This window comes from Centroberyx affinis, unplaced genomic scaffold (genome assembly GCF_046629955.1).
Source record: "Centroberyx affinis isolate AG114_WGS23_722 - 3 ecotype Tasmania unplaced genomic scaffold, CSIRO-AGI_Caff_v1 ptg002214l_1, whole genome shotgun sequence".
Classification (NCBI taxonomy): domain Eukaryota; kingdom Metazoa; phylum Chordata; class Actinopteri; order Beryciformes; family Berycidae; genus Centroberyx; species Centroberyx affinis.
Window position 1 is genome coordinate 264,082 of NW_027280516.1, and position 18,419 is coordinate 282,500.

An 18,419-nucleotide genomic window follows, 5' to 3' on the forward strand; every position below is an offset into this window, starting at 1 on the left:
TCCCTTGTACAGAAGCTCTGCAGTGATCCTCTGGACTCCGTCTACTGTACATCCTCTACTGCTGTGTGCCCCCTTGATAACTCTCATCAGAGTGTCCCTACATTGCAGGGACCTGAATCTGACATCGGTCCTTAATAGTTCATTAGCTAAGTGTGTTACCATCAGATGTGAGGAAATGCAAGACGACCAAACATGTGGGCTTGTGTCTATCTTCGAGCATGATCCTTTAAATCAAATCAGCATTCTTTCGGTGAAATTTAATAATCTCTGTATGGAATGCTACCTCGCATGAGCGTTGCTATTGTGTTGCATAGCATACAAGCCTGACTTTCTCTGTGCTTGCAACAAGAAGAATAGTTAAAAAAAATCGACAGTACCAATGCGTGGTAGATGCAGGGCGGTGGAACAATTTGTACCGAAGTCGGTCCTGGCCCATTGTGCCTCATGAATCAATGGAGTCAGCCAGAGGGGAGCTATGCACTGCGATTTAAAGAATTTCTCTTGGCGAGATAAGGAAATTTACATCAAAGGTCTCTCAGCCAGACCGCCGCTGATATAGACCTTCCATAAACCTGCTCCACAATGTGATTGAGAGAGAGAGGACTGTACGTCTGTCATTAGTCCTATCCATACTTTATCCACTTTCTATACATTCCTCCCTGATTACATCATTAGCTTGTGCTGCTTCTCCTCCCCAGTCAACACATGACACATCCTCACAGTCCTCACCAAATAATTGGTGGCTATTTTCAGGCCTGCGGCTGATTGCCATGTAGAAGGGGGGTAAGGAGGAGGAGAAGGAACAGATGATGGCATCCTCACTTCAGATTGTGCGTGATTCCCCCTGGTCCTAATCAGCTGGTGTTACTTTGCTGAAATTGCCCCCTTTGCATGCCATTAGTGTGTGTGCTTGTGTGTGTGTGTGTGTACGCGTGCATATTCATGATACATGGGTCCAGGGCAGAATGAGTAACTACCAGAGATGGATGAATGCCCCATAGGAAGAATCAGCAATCTATCTCAAATACAGTGACCTTGTTTCATTTGCTACCTCCATGCTGAGGAGAAATTAATTTGGTTTGGGCACAGGGGGAAATCATTTTAATCCTCTTAATAATGTTTCCCCTTATCAGTAGTCTTTGGGCTTCTGCTCCCTAGTCCCCCACATACTTCCTGTCTCACCTCACAGCACAAATAACTATCAGACTGATTTGATTCATTTGGTAGGAGCCGTTTTTCTGCCCCTTTGATTGTCTCTTTGAATTTTGGCCCTGAGTGCTGATAATGAATTCATGCAGTCCTCCTCTAGGCGAGCACAAAATGGACAACTTCTCTGTGTCTGTCGAGGAAGAGATAATACTTCAGCCAAGACTTCTGTGATAGATTTTTTTTATTATTTAATTGAAAAATCATACAGAGAAGTGTTTGTATGGGCTGTGATATTATGATATATATGTTTCTCTCCATCTTTTGTTTTTAGTCTGTTTTGCCCTCTCAATTTCTGTACTCTATTTTGCCTGATATGTCTCTCTCTCTCTCTCTCTCTCTCTCTCTCTCTCTCTCTCCCTGTCTTCAAGTGCCTCTTGGCCCCATTTTCCAATTAGCTGCCACAATTAGGGTAACGAATGTAGTACAAGAGAACTGGGATGGCAAATTTAGCAACAATGGGAAGGGATGCAGAAAGAAACTACCTCTGTTTTTTTTCCATTTTTTCCCCTTCACTGCCTGTTATTTAAAATGCACTATAATCCATCCGTCTGATGTAATAGTTGTATCAGAGTCTAATCATCTGATTGTTTATGTACAGTTATTCCATAACTGCATAGATTTCCTATGCGTTTGTCTATTCAGTGGCAGTAGGTCAGTGTGTGTGTGTGTGTGCAAACAAGGCGTCCAGGCCTGTGTCAGCTACCCTTGGCCTCCTCAGTGGGAGAGTGTGCCATAATGGTGATGCACTGAGTTAGCTTTGTTATGTAATCCTCCCACCAGTTAGAAACACCACCACTGTTTCTTATGAAATCTTGTGTGAGTGTAGGTGTGTGTATGAGTACGCGCACATGCATGAATGTGCTCATCTGTAATGTGTGTCTGCACACTTTGTGTGACCTTATCCCCTCAATGAGATGCACTTTACATCAGAGGCAGACAGAGACAGGAGAGATGTAGGAATAAACATTTCCTTAGCAAGCCCCGTAGGGATATGTTACTCTTTTATCTTCCCAGAGTCAGCGAGAGCGGGGTTGCCGTTTGTGGGAGAAGGGTGTGTGTGCACGTGTGTGTGTGTGTGTGTGTGTACACTTCAAGCTGGATTCTACCCCAATTATGCTTCTCTCCTTCTAGTATACTAGACCAACATCACTAGATAGTAACCACCAGTCGCTACTGGACCAGTTCGTATGATTATCTGGCCATCAAAGACCCCGTCTCTTGGAGATAGCTTAAAGGGGAATCAGATGTGAATACAAGGGAGTCTCTCTCTTATGTTGAGAATACCTGAATATGCTCACTTTTGAAATTTCATTTGAAATTTGTTTGTTTTGCTTTGTTTTCCTCCAAGTACCATTGCAGTGTATGCAAAGTGAGTCTTGCCCCCAGAATTTCATTCTGCATTCCCGCTGAGCCAGTGCACTGTAGACCTGGTGTGAGTCCATTTCGCTGGAAGGCTAGACCCAGTTAGCAGAAGAAGAGGAACTTTTTGGTGGGAGGGAGGGAGGAAGGTGACCTCTGATTTCAGCCAGTCACAGCCGTAGGGACCTGATCTCTTCAGTGTTGGACCTGAATAACACCTAACCTGTATTTTTACTTACTCTTCTTAGTCACCTCCATTTTCAATGACAAGGACAAAATTTCAGGAGACGTTAAAAGAATACTTACTCAGTGTGGAGCGCCTCACAAAAATGCAACAAATTCTGCAGTTCGTATTGGTACATAGTGGGAAAAGATGCACACACTGTCAACCATGTGAATGATGATGACTGTTTTCACTGGTTTTGACTGGCTATTCTTGTTTTGATCACCAACAAGCCCTATTATCAACATGGATAAACCTGTTTAATCCCAAGATCATACAGCTCAAGGCAGTACCTTTTAATTACAGTTGAGATCGATGACGGCTACAGCTTTCTTTTTTTTATAGTATTCCTATTTCCATAATCCAATCCCGTTTGTGCTGTACCTACTTTAGATGCATGTACAGTCGTGTGGAAGCATAGTAATAGTTATTGTTGGTAAAGAAAGTGTCCATGTTTTATCACAAGTGTCTGACTCATTGGTATTTCTACAGTCGGTAGGCTGTGCTGCACTCAAACCACTTGAACTACAACTCCTGAAGATACACACCTATGAGCACACTCCGACAAGCAAACATGTACACGTACACACGCATGCTCTTTCTATCCACGTCTTCACTCTCATTAAAAGCAACAGACAGACAGCGAGATAAAGGAATAGGCGAAGATGCCGAAGTCTGACAGAAGATAAGAGGAAATATGGTTTTTCGGGATGAGCTGTTGGGGTCGTTTCAGGTAGATAGCAGTGGCACCGTGCCATTATTCTGCCACAGTGTGGATAGAGAATAGGGGTAGATTATAAAGTGTTCTCCTGCAGTATTGATGGCTTGTGTAGGGACTGCTTCTGCAGTAGTGTTGTGGTTGTCTCTCTGTCCCCTGGCTGTTCCTGACTAGCTGACTGGGGACCGGCTAATTGGAGGAAGCCCTGGAGGAGCACAGGAGGAGGAAGGCGGAAGGAAGAGAGGAGAGCAGAGGTAGAGGAAAAAGATGGTGATGGGAGATGTCAGGTATCACGCATTCTCGCTGCATTCAAGCTGGCTCTGCTTGCGGTGTAGTACGGTGTCTCTGCAGCACTTGCTTACGTCACACACCTGCCTTTGTCCAGTGTTTTAACAGTAATTTAAAGTGTAGATCTTTATGAATTATGGGCGGCGTCATCGTATTTTATGTTCATCTGTAGAATCCACACTGTTCTGTGCTCTCACAACCGTAATGAGCCTCTGCGTCCACTATGTAATACTGTCGGTTTAACCATATGCAGCCCTGTCAATGAGAATTTCACAGTCATCCAGTTGTCAGTCTGTGAGCGCCTCTCCCACTCCTAAGCCATCAGAATCAACAGCGGCCTCTCCTGCCTCCTCCCACCTCGGCTATCTCTCACAATAAGGGGGCAGGGCGTGGGTGGAGGAATTGTCATTATTGATCTCCTTTAACATTCAAGACATCTGCCGAGTGCTGTGTGAGCGAGGGAGATGTGCGTATGTAAGAAAGGGAGAGAGGGGGAGGCATGGGAAAGTGTGAAAAAGAATGAATAGAGCCTCACATACGTCTTTGTGTTCTTGACAGAAATGCATTTCTTCTCTGTCCTTGACCCCCCTCTGCTGACAAGTGACATGACCATCTCCCATCTCTCTCTCTCTCTCTCTCTCTCTCTCTCTCTCTCTCTCTCTCTCTCTCTCTCTCTCTCTCTTGCTTTCTGTTTCAGACCATCATGGAGCAGTTCAACCCCTGCTTACGGAACTTTGTTGCCATGGGGAAGAGCTATGAGAAGGCCCTCGCCAGTGAGTTCTCCTTTATTCTCATTTATTTTTCCTCCTTCGTCCTTGTTTCGCTGCAGGTTCAGGCAGATGGCCAAGACACCACTCTCTCTCTCTCCCTCTCGCTCTCTCTCTCCCTTTCTCTCTGTATAGGCCTATATATTTATCTACCCATCTCTCCCTTTACTGTCTCACTGAAAAAGGACAATATTTATCCCCCTGCCAAATGGGCAGGTCTTATCATCTGGTGCGCAGCCTCTGGCACGGCCTGTATAAGATAGGTGTATTCAGAGCAACACAAAGGGCCACTAATCTGATGCAGAAGTGAGGATAGTCCGCTGTCAGCACTGGTTCTCTTTGATCAAGTGATGGATCACCAGTGTAATAAATCAAATAAACAAAAGGAAGCATGTGTGCATGTATGCATTGCAGGCTTCTCTTGTCAGACCATAGACCCTTACAGCAACACGTCTGTTGTTAGATTTCCATTTTCCTTCTGACCCAATAGCAATTTCCCCAAAACTTTCCCCTGGAACTCCCCTCACCCCCAACACAAGGCAGGACCTTTCAGTCCAACTAATCCAGCAAAGACTGAGGGTTCTACCCCCTCCCCAAGCCTGTGCTTCTATCCCCTGACCCGCATAGTAACTAATCCAGGGCTTGGTATAGGTAGGAGACAGACTGGTGGGGACTCACTGAGCCATTAAAGACCCACTTTGCAGGATTGGCTCAACCCAAGGGACTAAGAGGCTCTGATTTGGGGGCAGGGGATGGGAGGACACACATTTGCCCATATGGTGCAATCACTGAAATTATTCACCAGCAGAAACGCCAACAAGGCTTCGTGGGTAGGCCTGCTAGATCTGGCTATGGGTGACACTGCATTTAGTCGCTGAATCTCACAACAAGGAGTAAGTGTAAAAGCCACAGATGAATACGTATGAGTGGCTCCAACTGCCTACAAAATTCAACCTGGAACTTATTATGCAAGTCCCGGAGAGCATGACAACGACAAAGGTAGAGGAAATGATCGTCGTCCTGATTAAGAGATGTGCAGTTCTTCCTCTTCTTCCCCCCTAGAGCAGAGGATGAGTGATGGATCAGTAGCTCTGAGATGAGCCCCTCCCCTACCGATTGCCTGTCTGCTCTGCAATCAGAGATCTGGTAATCCTCTCAGTCTGTCTCTGTCAGCCCCTCACCACACATTTCATTAGAGGGAAGTAAAGTACCCATATAGATCCAGCTTATCTACTCAGCCGCCCTCCAACTGCACACACACACTCACTCACTGACTCACACACTACACCACTATCAGCAGTAGGAGAGCGCCTGTAGTATGGGGAACATTGGGAAAATCTCTTGGAGCTCCCATCAACCCCAACTAACCTAACCCCAACCACACACACACACACACACACACAGACACACATGTGCGCGGGTGCAGATACACATTTACACACACACAAACACACAAACACATCAAGGCAGGCAGGAAGCATGTTTAGCATAATGGAGAGAAATCGGCAGCGATGCTCTGGAGGCTTTTCTCTCAGCTCTCAGGTGTTTCCCAGCAAGAGGGAAGGAGGAAATACACGCGTCTGCTGCCGTTGACTCAGCTGTAATTGGGATTAGCATTAGCATATGTCCCTCAGCCTTGGAGCAGAGCTCTCAGGCTAGCAGCCTGAGAGACTTCCTCTATCGCAAGACTACATCTGCCTGCTAGAATTGGCTTGCCCCTGCCAGGCTATTGTAGCAAATGTGTGTCTCACCTGGCAGCTGTCTGCAGGCACTGGGCCCATCTGTCACCTGGACCTGTGTTTAATTCACCCCCAAAGGCAGCCGCCGTTATTCACTGGAGATGGGCTGATTGGCAGGCTGCGTGGCAATCAGGCAGGCAACACTGGAAGTTGACTCTGCCCTGTGTGACCTTTGTTAGCCAGCACAGCTGCAGATGGAATAATAGGGCTGAGGTGGATATTGATCTGGGCAGCTTGTAGTACTCTTCAGCTGTATTGAATCATTTGGAGGGAAGAAGAGGTGTGACAAAGTGGATTTGTGTAGGCTCAAGATCTAAAGCAAAGGTCAAGCACTTTTGTGTGTGTGTGCACATTCTGCACACACGACCCCCCCCCCCACACCCCCCTTCATGGACCCCCACACACACACACGTGTCAGGGGGGTTCATGCACTTCGGGTTGTTTGCATGCCCCTTGAACCCTCTGGTGTATCAGACTACAGGCTGTTTTGATCAGTTAGGCGAGCCCATTAAACTTTCAGGGCAATTAGAGTTAAATTATGATACCTTTATTGATCCCATAGGGAAATACTCTCTTCACTTGCCCCCCCTCCACAGGGAGGTCAGAGTGCAGGCTCCGCTACAGAACAGCGTTCCTGGAGGTGGTAATGACTCACTGTCTTGCTGAAGGACACCTCAGCAGGGTGGAGCCTTATGAACCTGAATCCTCCTGCTGATGGAAGGTCTCCCAAGTCACTGCATCACCCTGCTGCCCATTGTTCAGACATGTTGGCATGAAAGATGAAACGGAATGAGAGACGCACAAGGGCAATTGTGATTAACAGCATGATATGATCATGTATACTGGATCAGTTTCAAAAGAAGTCCATTTACAATTATGTGTTCATATTGTTTACAAATTTGAAAAAGGTCAAGTATTAAACTGCAAGGCTCTGTGTAAAGACGCACTGCACAGTAACTGTCATTTTTATACCTGTAACTGAATAACTCTCCTGCTCTCTATTACCTTCTGTTGTTGATCCTCTTTGTCTCCAGATGTGACGTTTGCTGCCAAAGGCTACTTTGATGCTCTGGTCAGAATGGGCGAACTGGCCAGCGAGAGCCAAGGATCCAAAGATTTGGGTAAGTGACTGACGGAGCTGACAGATACCTGATGCCCTTCTTCCGCCACTTTCTCTTTCTCTTTCTCTAACAGAAACATGCTCTCCGCAAACATACACACACACACACACACACACACACACACACACACACACATAGACAGAGAGAACATCCAATATCAGCTGCCTGTGTAAAAATGTGGCATCAGAAGCTAAGTAGAGATGAGAGAGAATTGTCTAGGTCGATAGTGGTTTTTTTTCTTTTGTTTTTCTTTTTACTGATTTATTGTAGTCCTGCGGTTAGATTGTGTCTTTGAGGAAATAACTTTTTCTTATTCATGGGCACGCTCTCTGCCTCAACTTGCTGGAGTAAAGCCGTGAGAGATAGAGAGAGACAGGTAACAATGAGTACAGTACCACCCACCTGGCACAGCGAGGAGGAAGCCAAACATAATTTATTAGCAACAGTATAGATGAGATCCGGGGGAGACGCTGGTAAAATGTTTTCATCCGAGCTGAAGATTTGATTTTAGAAAAGTCTTTCCATGTGACAGCCAGCAGTTTGCCGATTTGATGCGGTTCCAGTGTGATATGCATTGGTTCTGCATGGAAGAATGCGTCGCTAGACTGGATGTCATGGAGTAATGGAGTGGTGGCGCTTGTGTGTACAGTATGTGATGTGTGCGTGTGCGTGTGCGTGTGTGTGTGTGTGTGTGTGTGTCGGTGTCGGTGACGGTGTGTGTGTGTGTGTGTGTGTGTGTATTCCGGTCACAAAGATGGAGAGTTCACTCGGGGAACCAACACCTTGTCCTCTCGCATGTAGTTTCCTTGGTGACCGGTGTCTCAGAGTGTCTCTGTGTTTGCTGTCCTCAGCCCATGGGAAATCAGCTGCTGTTTGAAGAGATTTTCCTCGCACTGATTGCGCTCTGGACTGCTTGATCTGTGTAAGAATTAGCTGTTGATTTGACAGGGCCTTTGTTGCAGTGGAGCCCAGATCCAGTTTGGGTTTCCCTCGGCCCAGCCAATAGGGACTGACATGAAAGTGCTCCCTGGATGTTTTATTCACCAAACAGGCCTTCCCTCGCTCACAGCCCCTTCGAGCTTTTCCACTGATTCCAGAGTTTTCACAGGTACCTCCGTGCTGAATTGAGCCCCGCTTACAGTAGCAGGCTTTTCCCAATCCAGACTGCCACACATCCTCATCTGAACTCGCAGGGAGTGGAGAGAGATGAGTGCGTGATCTGACTGGATTTGAACAGCCGCTCATCTAATCTCATCTTTCTCACGGCAAGAACTCAATGGGATTTTATCTTACTTTAAAAATATGCCTGTCAGGGGCGCCCCGGTGGATCACCGAGTAGAGCGCATACCATAAGGCTCAGTCCTTCCTGCAGCGACTTGGGTTTGAATCCGGCCCGCGGTCATTGGCTGCATGTCCTCCCCTCTCTATCTCCCATACCTTCCTGTCTCTCTCTCACACTGTTGCTATCAATAAAAATGCCTAAAAAAAAAAAAAAAGATATGCCTGTCAGAAATTCTATGAGTAGACATTATTGGATATGCGTGTACATGTACGCTTGTTGGTACGCCTGTTGTTACACATTTGTATGAGGGGAACTGAAAATGTCAATTTTCAAAATTGTGTCTGTGTGTGTGGAAGTGCAGTATGTCATTTTATCCACCCCTTTTGTCACAAGTGCGTATGAGGGAACTGGAAACTCATTCCACCTTTCAAAAGCGCTGCCTGAAGGAAGAGCTGTAAAGGGACTCAACTCGATATTTGAAATGACTCATTCTCACGGTCAAGAGACTCATCCTCTCTATCTTGCTATCTGTCTGTTTTTCTCTGTTATATTCATCAAGCTTTACCCAAAGAGTGACTGGTTCCACGCAGTTATCAGTTATAAAAAAACATGTTGTTGTGCCTGAGCTAAAGATATTAGCTCATGTTATCCATGTTATGCCAGTCTCTGTTACAATGCACCGGTTACACCCTTAAACTTTCCCCTGCCGGTACGATTCCCTCGGGAAGGGTCGGTGCTATTTAGTTTTCCAGCCACCTGTCGGCCGCGGTTAAGTGTCCCCACCCTGAGGGCTCTGCCACCGCTGTGACCTGCTGTCAAAGCGTGCGCTGGGGTGAGACCCGGTGCGCGAGCTGCTTCCTGTTTGACTGGTTTGAGAGCACGGAGGTGTCCGCAGGTGGGGACAGACTGGCAGATAGCCCAACCAATCACAGCCTGTTTGCCAAATGCAAATGGATGGGAGAGATGTCTAAGTAAATTGCCTGAAGATAGGGTATTAATTGTGGCATGTTGAGGTTTTAGGAATTCACCACAAAAAAATAATCATCTTAAGAAGTGAGTTAAACTAGTATGGAGTCTTGAAATCTTGTTTTCTTGTTTTTCAAGTAAACAAAATGTGTTTCCACTGCAGTTGTTTTGATAAACGGCGAATAACTCCACTAGCATCATGATAATGAGACTAGTTGATTTGCCTTGGAGACAAGTGAGATCTCACCCAGTTTTTTCACTTGTAAGAAATGTTTGATTTTAAGATCCGTCCTATACTAAATGACTTGATAAGATGGATATTTTTGCACTTTTTGTGATTTAGTTGAGGCCTCTCTTCAGTAGATACATTTTGGCCTGATCTGCGTGCGTGTGTGTGTGTGTGTGTGTGTGCGCGTGCCTGCGTGCGCACGTGCTAGTGCGAGTTTGAGTTGTTGTTGCACCTCCTTTAAAGCCTGTTAATGCCATAGGGGCTCAGTATGAGACGGCCTACAAATGGTCCCACCTACACATCTGAGAGTCGGCAGCTGCTCTCCATCTCTTTCTTCCTCCTCCCTCCTCTCCTCTCCCTCCACATAAACATTATGCTTAAAGCAGGGAATGAAATTGCCTTATGAAATAATGCCCTCTGATGCTGTTTACATTATCCACAAATCAACATGCATTACCCTGGCTTGAGGTTCAATTCATTTCGCTCCCATATGTCCTCGCAGGAATCTGTGTGTGTGTGTGTGTGTGTGGCTATGCATGTGTTAATGCATGTTATACTTACATGGTTGGGTGCATATTTGTGCGTAGAGTGTGTGTTTCTTGTTATTTCTATGTGTTTATTTGTGCGCTCTTTTAATCCACTTGTGTATATCTCTGCCTGAAGAGACAGAGTCTCTCTCTCCAGCAGCCCCACTACTCCCACACACTCCCTCCCACACATCCTCCTCTGGTTGGGCTAATCATCGCCTGTCACTCTGCCACCCACCCACTCACACACACACACACACACACACACACATACATATATACACATACACGCACACACACACACTTGCTCTCCCTCCTTCATTTCCATCACTATCTTTTCTCTGGCATCCTCCTCTTCCTTTATCTCCCCCCTTCTTATTTCATATAAAAGGAGCGAGTACTTATTACCCTTGTGTCATTTGTACCTTTCCAACCCATCTAGGGAAATGAAATGAAACGTAGAGTTTGTTGGGCTGGAGGTATTTTACGACCACCCTTACCGACAAGCTATGCTTCGCTGTGTTTATGTTATTCTTAACTAAGTGCCTTGTTATTTATGACTCACCGGTTTGGTTAGCTCGCTCTTTTCGGTGCGTCAGGTGAAGTAGAGTTGAGAGCTGCACTGTGCTGAGCTGGGCGTGTTCCACCATGCTGCCCTACATGGCTAGTGTTTCTCCATCGGGAGTGAAGAGGCAAAGGATTAGGGTGAGAAGTCAGACAACACACTTTGAATAGTAGTGATAGCTCTCCCATAGAAAGCAAACGTTAACGTGCTTCATATGTTAAAATCTCAGTCTTTTTTCAAACTCTTTTTCTTCCATATTCAGCTGAATAGAGCCGGTTTTCAAGGACCTGGAGAGGTATGAGAAGTCTGGCGTTCGCATTCCACACTCATTAGCCAGAGGGCGTCGAATATCTTTCTGCCGTCTTATCAACGTCTGTAACCTTGTTAAGTTAATTGTCACATTGTAATAAGGCACATGTATGATTCAGCACAAAGACATGTCCTTGGGGAAATTGCAAGTAATGGAGAAAAGAGAGGCCATATTAAACTGTAGTCAACCGACGGATCGCTCATGGCTAGGGTTGGGGAGAGGGCTCACGAAAAACATCTCATATCCCTCCCAGTAATTACCTGAGAAAAAGAGGATCACACAGGGAAAATGAGGCTGCAAACTGATGTGGCATAATTGTCTTTTTTAGGTTAATGGATCTGGGACATAAGCTGTTAAATTGCTGCTGGTAAATGGATGCCATCTAAGAGGATAAATGGCTAGTCTGTGTTTAAGAGGAGCGGTCGGTAATGGTGGGTGAAGCGTTAACTCTGGCATGCCATATTTGAAGGAGCACCCACAAGTAAACAGACAGTATACACAGAGCTCTCTCTGTCTCTCTCTCTCTCTCTCTCTCTCTGTCTCTCTCTCTCTCTGTGTCTCTCTCTCTCTCTCCCCCTATCTCTCTCTCTCTCTGTGTATTCCTCTGTCTTTAGTCTGGCCTACCTCTCTCCTCCTCCAACACCTGGCCCTGTTTAAATGGGAGCAAAGGAGCTCTTTTCTTAGCTCTGCGCCACCATCCCAGGAGTCCTTGCCTTCTCCTGCTCTATTTCTGAGACACGCATTGCATGATGGGAGTCCGGTGGCCCACACACTCTCCAGCTATTTCTCACACACATGCACGTTGCCCTTCATTTGTTCCTGGGGATGGAATGTGCTGAAGGTGAGGTTAGAAAGTACTGGGATGGACACAGATGGCGGCGCATACATAACTCTGTCTTTCTTGCTTGTTCTCCCCTTCTTTCAAACAGACACAGACACACACCGACACACACCTGTCATCATAGCTGATGGATTTACATGCCGCACTGTGTAGCATGATAGGCTGACAGCTTACAGCACCACAGACCTTGGCATGATAAATGTGAAACGGTTATCAAACCAGTAATTCCATGTTTGGCTGGTTTGGTCTTGTGGTATATTAATAACCCCGTTTTTGGTATGTGTGTTTTGGAGGCTGTTGGTTATGAATATGAAAGAGCTCCCAAGGAAATCAGATGCTGCTGCTGTAGTGGAAGAGAGTGAGATTTGATCACAGAAATGAGATGAGTGATTTTTATATTATCAAGCATTATTATGCAATCTGTCTTTTACACTTGCCAGTGGCTGTCATAGGATCCATGTGTGTGTGAGTGTGTGTTACTGAGCACAAGTGTACATAGGTGCATGCATGCATGTTGGTCTCTGTGTTTACATATACATACAGTATTAGGGCTGCATGATATTGATATTACGTTTTTTCTGGATTTTTCAATTGTGATATGAATTGTAATACATCTGGACACAGCTCTTTATCAGTACATCGCAGTTACTACTGAGACAGATATACTTTTATGGCTAGTTCTGAGGTAATTAAAGAAGCACGTTCACATTGATAAACAATATATTTTTTTCATTTTTCTTGGTATTTTTTGAATATTTTAAGTTAATATGTTGATTTTTTTTAATTATTGCATAATGAATGTGAATTATGTTGTCATACAGTTACACTTGGCTGGAATAGTTCAATATTTGTGTGTGATAATTATTTTCTTCTGTCATTTATTCAAATAGCTAAACCCATACGAATATTTGTTAGACAGGACTATTTCTATAGACCATTGACTTATCAGATAATTCAAACAATATGCTGATATTTACCTCGTGCTCAAAAGATTTCCTTTATACCACCATAACTTTTCTTCTATCAGTTTGAATGGTTGTTAAATCACTTGATGTCACCTTTGCAAGACGGAGATAGAAGGAATTTAGAGATTTGAATTATAAATCAGTTTGTAATCAGACAAATCAGTTGCAGTCTATATATTCTGGTAAACATATGCAGTTTGTGACAACAAAATCTTGCACGTGCTCACACAACTTACCTTTACTCTAAAAAAACAAACGAAAAAAAACACAACGGTTGGTCCATTAAAGGTGTACTGCACCCCGCGAACCGAGGCCCTGTCCCAAACAATTACGGAGAGACTACATGAACCGTTACACCCCTAATATTCAGCCATACACAATGCATACTGTGTGTTTAGGGAGACCCTGTCTTTCTGTTGGAGGCTTGGACTGACTGGATCAATTTACCAATGAGCAGCCATCACAGTGCAACACACACATCCGTGTGTTCACACACACACACAAACAGCACAGCTTGGTTTTGTACTCAGCCCCTCCCTTTAATCTTCATTCCTTAACAGGTAGCTGCATGACTCTGCTGAATTTTTTTCTGTTGCCTCTGCTTAAGTACAAAGAGCCCAGCTCGACTATCCTGGACAAGACAATACCATCCGTTAAGCTTGAAATGCATGAGTTCACAACAGTCTCTTTTCTTTTAGCTGTAGGTATCGCTTGACATTACTCTATTCTTGAGGGATTTTTCTCTGTCTGCTTAATTTGTCCCTAGTACAATATGCTTCTCATTCATGTTAAGCTTTCTTCACTTTAAACTTCACACTTTGTTTCTTAGAGGACTTTGTCGCAAGGAGGGGAGAGCCAAGAACACCTCAGATCTTTAAAGGATTCCACAGCCACGCGTATACACACGCACACACGCACGCACGCACGCACACAACACAAACGCACACCATAATGTGTATGTCACAGTCAGAGTCACAGTGTTCTTGCTTTCAATCTTCCTGTCTTTTTTACTTCTCTCACCATTATGTCTCTCCTACCTCATCCTTTCTCTCTCGACTCTTCTCTCGTTTGTCAAATGAACCAGAGTGCTCGTAATTCAGTCGCTTGTGTTGTCAGAGACGAGGAAAGAAAGATATGTCATCAGAAGGAAGTTTTGTGATGTGCATCAAAGTTAGTTAATGTCATGGCCTGCAATTGATTTACTGTACTTATTGCACTCTCTTAGTCTACTAACCTTCTACTCTACAGTCTACATCAAAAAAATGTAAAACCTTCCATGACTCACCTCTGGGTTCTGAACCAGACTTTGAAAATTGTATTTTTCTCATGCATGTGTTCCTCTCCGCTTCAGCATCACTGATGAGATGTCCCTCAGTCTGAAGAAGAACTGGACCAAATAGTATTCTTATGCTTTGTTTTAGCCTAATTGCCAGATGGTTGGGATTTGCTACATAGTACCCAGTAGACAATGATTGACAACTTACATGAGACTGATCTGAATTGTTCTAATGGAGTAAATCCCACCCATCTGGTATTCCCAGCAGGTTAAAACAAACGCCAAGATTATTTGCAAATGCTATCTGGCCCAGTTCTGGTCTGAGGAAAATCTTGGGTTTCTCCCATTAAGTCTACAGTATGTCCTAAATGCATGGGATGACACCATTGCGGGGTAAACTCATATTAGGTTAGTAGGTTGAGCAGCTGTGATGCTGGACTGTGTGTGTGTGTTTGTGTGTGTGCGCGCATGTGCTCAGAGTGTTCATAGCTGCATGCGAACTGCACTTCCAATTTTAGCAGTGTGTCAGCATATCAATAGCACTCTCCTATGAGAGCCTACATGAATGACCTAAGTGGACGAAGAGCTCAAATTTAGTTGACATAGAAAACTACATAAAAACAGTGAGTGTGTGTGTGTGTGTGTGTGTGTGTGTAAGAGAGAGATATGGAGAGAGAGAGCAAGAGACGGACCAACTGTGAAGGTCTTCAAGAGCTTAAGCTGCCTTCTATTTAAGATTAACTCTGTTTAGTTATTGTAGCTGTGTAGCAAGTGCACTTACCATGCACACATGGACACGCACACACACACACACACACACACACACACACACACACACACACACACACACACAGAAACATGGCCACCCAGGCTCTCGGCTATTATCTGTGTCTCACACATTATCCGCTGCCCCATTATCTTTGCTCATGTTTGTTTCCCCTATGACTTGAGGAAAAGGATGTCAGGTAGGCAAGCATTAACATCACTATTCTCTTACACACACACACACACACACACACGCACATTTACACACTCCCCCGGTGGGACCCACTCCACTGCCCCCCCCTGGGAGATAGATGCTGATGTAATGATAGCGGATAGTGAGGGAGGAGATCTTTAAACAGCGTTTTGTAGCTCTACAGTGCTTTTCAGCAGCTGCCCCTCCTCTTGCAACTTCTCCCATAGCAACGACCCTAGCATTATCCTGCTTCCATGACAACCCATAGTGAATCCGGCTTGACCTTCACCAGTGATTCAGTGTCTCTCCATCCACCTCCATTCTCTCCCTCGCTCCATCGCTCGATCTCTCTGTCTCTCTTGTTCTCTCTCTCCAACTCTGCAAAAACTTCACATTTTTTTTTTTTTTTCTGTGCTCTAGCCCACATTCTGCTATTCTGTTTGTCTCTTTCTCTACCTGTGTGGGTGTTTCATCGCTGTTGTTACACAAGCAGTCAATACAGCTACACTAGCTGATGTCATACTTCAGGGGACAGTCTGTTCACATGGACTGAAGTCCTGCGTTCGTGTTTCCTTCTCTGACTCAGTGCTTTCAGCTAGCAGGCGTGTGTCTGCTTGTTACGGAGCTGCAGGTGCAGATCAACCTGAGCTCAGCCTCCCAACAAAGAACGCTATTGTTTTCCCTCAGCCAGGGACACAGGGCGGGGGTTGCAGCGAGATGGGAAATATTGATGCAATAATGACACGACTTTTGAGGGTAGTTTTACTCGGGGGTGGGTAATACTCCGTAGTGTGGGTGTTTTCTGTGTTGAGTGGGGTCCAGATGTGAAGGATACTAGAGAACCAGGAAAAGCAGCCATTGTGACTGAGGGTTAAAATTAGGCATGGCGTTGTCTAGTATGCTTGTAGGTTAGGGTTAGGAATTAGGAATCAATAGAGTGCCATCACAAGTAAACTAACACAAGTGTGCTTGTGCGTGTGTGTGTGTGTGTGTGCGTGTGTGTGTACCTGCCTTTCACTGCACCTACCGACCTGTCTGTCATGTATCTGTACTGCTGTTAGCTGGTATGCGGATATCCTTGTCAGACTGGCAGCTCTTAAACTAAACCTCACAGGTTGCTGCTTGCCTGCCAGTGTTTTCTGTCTGAAACAACAATGTAGCACAACTCAGTCAAATTTTCCACGATATGCCTCTTATTGATTCTTGATTGAATTCTCTGCTGTTACTAGCCCCTGAAGGTTGCAGTCCAATTTTCTGTTGTTGTTGTTGTGCGATATGATATTGAAGTTGCCATGGTAACTATTTGCATTTCCAAAGTGTTGGCAGCATGGCAGAATCCTATTTTTTTTCGCACTCTGGCATCTTATGTTGTGCAGTAATGGAGCTACAGATGACAAGATGAAAGCTCTCATAGACTGATTCATTCTCTACCTTTCTGGCCTCTTGCAAACACCTTGCCCTACTGCCAACCCACTTAAAAATGTGTGTGTGTGTGTGTGTGTGTGTTTTGTGGCACTGTGATGGCTGCTCATTTGTTAATTGATCCAGCCAGTTGAAGCCGCCAACAGAATGGCAGGGTTTTTAAGCCTGAGGAGCTGTGATCAGGGATGAGTATCTGTAATCGGCTTAGCAGGCCTGCTGGGAGCTGACAGGATGCTTTGGCCTGCTTCTCTGTTCCTATGAGACACAAGATCAGCAGGTTGCACACAGGCAAGAGACCTGGGCTGCATGGGTACACAGGAACCGTAGAGGCATTAATTGGCCTGGATTGAGATTTTAAAAGAATAGCAAGTTTTTCTTCTTCACACTTTATTGGGTTTTGCTGCACACACCACACTCACACAAAGCTCATGGTTTTTATGATGGCAACAAACAGGTTAGAAAAGGCCTGTGGACTGTGGACATTGTCTTATTTATTGAACGATAAAGTTAATAATTTTTGTCACTGTCTATTAGTCCATTAGTATAGGCAGCAGAATCTGTAAGAGGCGAGATATTTGGGCAGGGAGGGAAATGTCTGATGCTGCTAACAAGCTCCATAGGATTGATTGGGCTTGTGTTGCCCTTCAGACATTCAAGCATTAATTCCTTACTGTATGACTTCACTAGTACAGCAAATGTCAGTCAGTGTCACAGTAATCTATCAATTACACCAACAGTTTGCCAGCGGTGCTCTTAACATTCTTTGTCTTTCGCAGACTGTGAATTACACACTGTTTTTGTCTCCTGCATAGATACATACTCTCTGGAGGAACAGCCTGCTTTGCTGCTCTTGCTCATGTCCCCTTTTGTTCCTTTTAGCAGTTGAAGTCCAAACCGTCGCACTCACTTCAGTGTCATCTATGTGTAGCAGTTTGCATTGTACATACTGTCTATTGAGATGGCGAGACCACTCCAAAGCCCTTTGGTGAGAACAGACAGAAAGACAGACAGAAAGACTTGCACTGAAGTTTGCACTGAAGCCGCTTCAGGTATAGCTCTAATTTCACCTACCAAGCATTTTTATAATAGGTCAGCTTTCAAAGGAGAACACAGCAGAAGCAGTGTGAAATAAGGAAGCAAAAATAAATAAATTAATAAAAACCTTCTGATATGGTGTGATATTGCACTTAGATATGCCGCCCCTGCTCTCACAAATGCCCAATACATGGCTGTTCTTTGTACTTATTTTCAAATTGTTTCATTATATTATTAATGGATACAATGATTATGCAATGATAGGATAATATTTACCATAATTCATTCATTTCTCTGTGACGGTGATGCACCATTTTTTTATGAAGCTTGTGATTTCTTGAATAGACAATACCCAAATATGATTGGATCAACTGTCTAACTTGTATTGAAATTCTCATCTCTGCTCATTGCAGCCCTTGTTTTCTGTTTTCTGCCCTTGAGGCGGCATGGGAAATGTGACATTAGAAATTGCTTCCAAAAGACAGGTTTTGACAGAGGTACAAATTATTTTGAAAATGTACTAATACAATTTTGGTTCCATGAAAAAGGTTTCTTGGACAGGTGAATGCAGTCAATATCAGCCAATATGATAGCTTACATTTTCACTATGCAAGTAAAT

The 18,419-nt window shown here is 44.6% G+C and overlaps 1 protein-coding gene across 1 annotated transcript in view; it reads left to right on the forward strand.

The window, feature by feature from the left end:
* The window catches only part of LOC139655227 (BAR/IMD domain-containing adapter protein 2-like), a gene marked incomplete at its 3' end in the record, with an annotated part of 30,214 nt that overhangs the window by 9,608 nt on the left and 2,187 nt on the right, over window positions 1-18,419 (forward strand). The window contains exons 2-3 of the mRNA XM_071532573.1: window positions 4,495-4,570; window positions 7,338-7,424. Coding sequence (XP_071388674.1) covers window positions 4,495-4,570; window positions 7,338-7,424 — 163 coding nt within the window. The remainder of the gene's footprint in view (window positions 1-4,494; window positions 4,571-7,337; window positions 7,425-18,419) is intronic.